Here is a 2,898-nt window from a genome sequence, read left to right as displayed (position 1 = left end):
AAATCCAAGGCCAGCCTGAGTAACACAGAGGGACCCTGTCTCAAAACGGAACAGAAAAAAAGCCACTACAAGTCCCTGTGTGAAATGCTGCCATCACAGTGTATTTTTAGCAAAAGCAGTTAGACAAGAATTTACCTCTACTTATTTATTATAAACACTCCTAGTCTGTGCATAGACAAGATTTAGGATAACAACTTTTAACTGCTTTGATCGGGAAGGGGATAGAACTGCAGGAGACCTTTCGCTTTTGCTGCCTCGACCTTCAAGCAGGTAGTCACCATTTCAGTGGTCAGTGTGCCTTTGGAAAAATCAAGACATACTGGCATTATTAGAAAGATTTCTTTTCAAAGGTAGCTTTTTCAAGTCATATTTTAGGAAATATGAAGATGCACTTGAGTCAAGAAATCATCTAGAATAATAATATGTTAAGCAATGAGCAATGCTTTGTTCATTTTAGGAATTAGCAATCACCTATCTTCAAAATGTTTGTACTTTTTTTTTAAAGAAAAAAAAAAAGAACATCACATTATTTCAACATATAAGGGAGAAAAAATAAACCTAGGAGTAATAAATAGATTCTAGCCCCATCAGTATTCATACTACCTTAGCCTACACCATGGGTCGCCATTTTACTATTTGTAAAATAAGCGACATATAGTGGGCCTGGAAGGCTCATTCTAGATCACGCAACTTCAATTCAAAAAAGGAATTACCATCCAATATGTAGACATACATCATCAACGGAAGTGCTCACCATTAGCTGACAAATTATTGGTGCCATGAATTCGAAAAGAAATCATAGTTTTGGAATATAATCATTAAATAAGTTTTTTTTAATTTTTTATTAATTACACTTTATTCATTTTGTATCCCCCCATAAGCCCCTCCCTCCTCCCCTCCTGACCCCACCCTCCCTCCCCTTTCTGCATGCATGCCACTCCCCAAGTCCACTGATAGGGGAGGTTCTCCTCTCCTTTCTGATCTTAGTAAGAGCTAACTTACTAAGGGGGGAACTCCACAAGGAGAGCAACAGAACAAGATAATTTGAACACAGGGAACTTCCCAGAGACTCATACTCCAACCAAGGACTATTTGTGGAGATAACCTAGAACCCCTGCACAGGTGTAGTCCATGGCAGTTCAGTGTCCAAGTGGGTTACCTAGTAATGGGAAGAGGGACTGCCTCTGACATAATCTGATTGGCCTGCTCGTTGATCACTTCCCCCTGAGGGGGGAGCAGCCTTACCAGGCCACAGTAGAGGACAATGCAGCCACTTTTGATGAGAACTGATAAGTTTTTAATCAGCCACATGAGAAAGAACCCATAAGGAAGTTAAAACAAGAAAGATGACTCCACGGAACAAATGCATTTTTTGAGGGAATGTGCACACTGGGTTGAAAACAGTACTTATTTAATAAGTGTATTTGTCAGAGGCAAAGTACCAAAGTCACTGAGTAGTTGAAGCTGCTTTTAGGGAACTGGAAACAACTGTACATTTTTGAGCACTGTACACCAACATTAGTGTTTATTCAGACTTAAAAAATAATAAAGGAGCACTCAGGGTGTGTCAGAGCTTAAGTTATGCCACACATGAAGTACAGTGGTAAATTTAATAGGCATGATAAACTCTATCTACTTGATAAAAGCCCCTGCATGTGTTACTATTTGAAATTGAGCCTATATTTGAAAACATATTTTAATTTTTAGAGTCACTGTCTCAGAGACAAACTGCCGTCTGCTTTGAAAACACCCTTTTTAAAGCTCCCTTTATGTCCTGATTCCTGAAGCTGTAGATGAAGGGGTTCAGCATGGGAGTCACCACTGTGTACATCACAGCCATGACAGTTTCCTTAACTGTTGAGTTATTAGCTGATGGACATAAGTAGAGACCAATGATTGTCCCATAGAAGAGAGACACCACAGACAGGTGGGAACCACAGGTGGAGAAGGCCTTGCGGATACTTCTAGAAGAGGGGACCTTGAGGATGGAGAACACTATTCGTGCATAAGATAAAAATATCAGCAGGAATGGGACAATAATGACAAGTCCTCCCAAGATAAATATCAGCCCTTCATTGATCTGAATGTCAGAGCAGGCTAACTTCAGAAGAGCTGACATGTCACAGAAGAAGTGAGGGATCGCATGGTCAGCACAGAAAGAGAGTCGAGCCATGAGCAGGGTGTGTGCCAATGAGATGACTGTGGTCAGTGTCCAAGACAGTGCCATCAGGCAGAGACACAGCTTGGGGCTCATGATGATAGCATAGTGCAGGGGGAAGCAGATGGCCACATAACGGTCATAGGCCATGGCCACAAGGAGGAAGCTTTCAAGGTCTGCAAAAAGCAGGAAAAAGTACATTTGTGCCAGGCAGCCTGCGTAAGTGATGGATGGAACGTGGCTCTGCATGTTCTTCAGCAACTTGGGCATTGTGACAGAGGAAAAGCAGAGGTCAGAGAAGGACAAGTTGCTGAGAAACAAGTACATGGGCGTGTGGAGATGGGAGTCCAGTTGAATGAGGATGATGATGATGAGGTTTCCCAGGACAGTGGTGAGGTACATGACCAGGAACAGGGCATAGAACAGGTGCTGGTGCTCTGGGGGGATGGGCAGGCCCAGGAGGAGGAACCCTGAGACATCAGTTTGATTTCTTCTTTCCATGTTGACTTCTTAACCTTTTCAAAGAATGGTTTGTATGAATATACAAGCATATACACCACGCAGAGCTTTTAAGAAAAAATTTAAAAGCTAAATCTAACACTTGTGGTCATAAAAGATTACTTCATTACTTTCTGTTTTCCCAAGTGTGTAATAGTTGCATAAAGCAAAGATATGAGGGTATGGATTGAATTCAGCGGTACTGGATTCTATAAGAATGTTTTCCTGAAAGCACAGTTGTT

General features: G+C 41.5%; 1 protein-coding gene across 1 annotated transcript; it reads right to left on the bottom strand.

Moving 5' to 3' along the window:
• Positions 1-1,360: 1,360 nt before the first annotated feature.
• On the bottom strand, positions 1,361-2,659 carry LOC129686240 (olfactory receptor 1-like). The gene has a single exon (XM_055620053.1). It carries the CDS (start codon positions 2,657-2,659, stop codon positions 1,718-1,720), a length of 942 nt encoding a protein of 313 aa, XP_055476028.1. The 3' UTR covers positions 1,361-1,717.
• Positions 2,660-2,898: the final 239 nt, after the last annotated feature.

Source organism: Psammomys obesus, unplaced genomic scaffold, assembly GCF_907164565.1.
Source record: "Psammomys obesus unplaced genomic scaffold, mPsaObe1.curated_primary_1811, whole genome shotgun sequence".
NCBI classification, from domain to species: domain Eukaryota; kingdom Metazoa; phylum Chordata; class Mammalia; order Rodentia; family Muridae; genus Psammomys; species Psammomys obesus.
This window is presented reverse-complemented; position numbering and strand designations above follow the sequence as displayed.

Excerpts from the sequence above, each read along its gene's own strand:
- LOC129686240 (XM_055620053.1), bottom strand. The coding sequence starts at position 2,659 with ATGGAAAGAAGAAATCAAACTGATGTCTCAGGGTTCCTCCTCCTGGGC.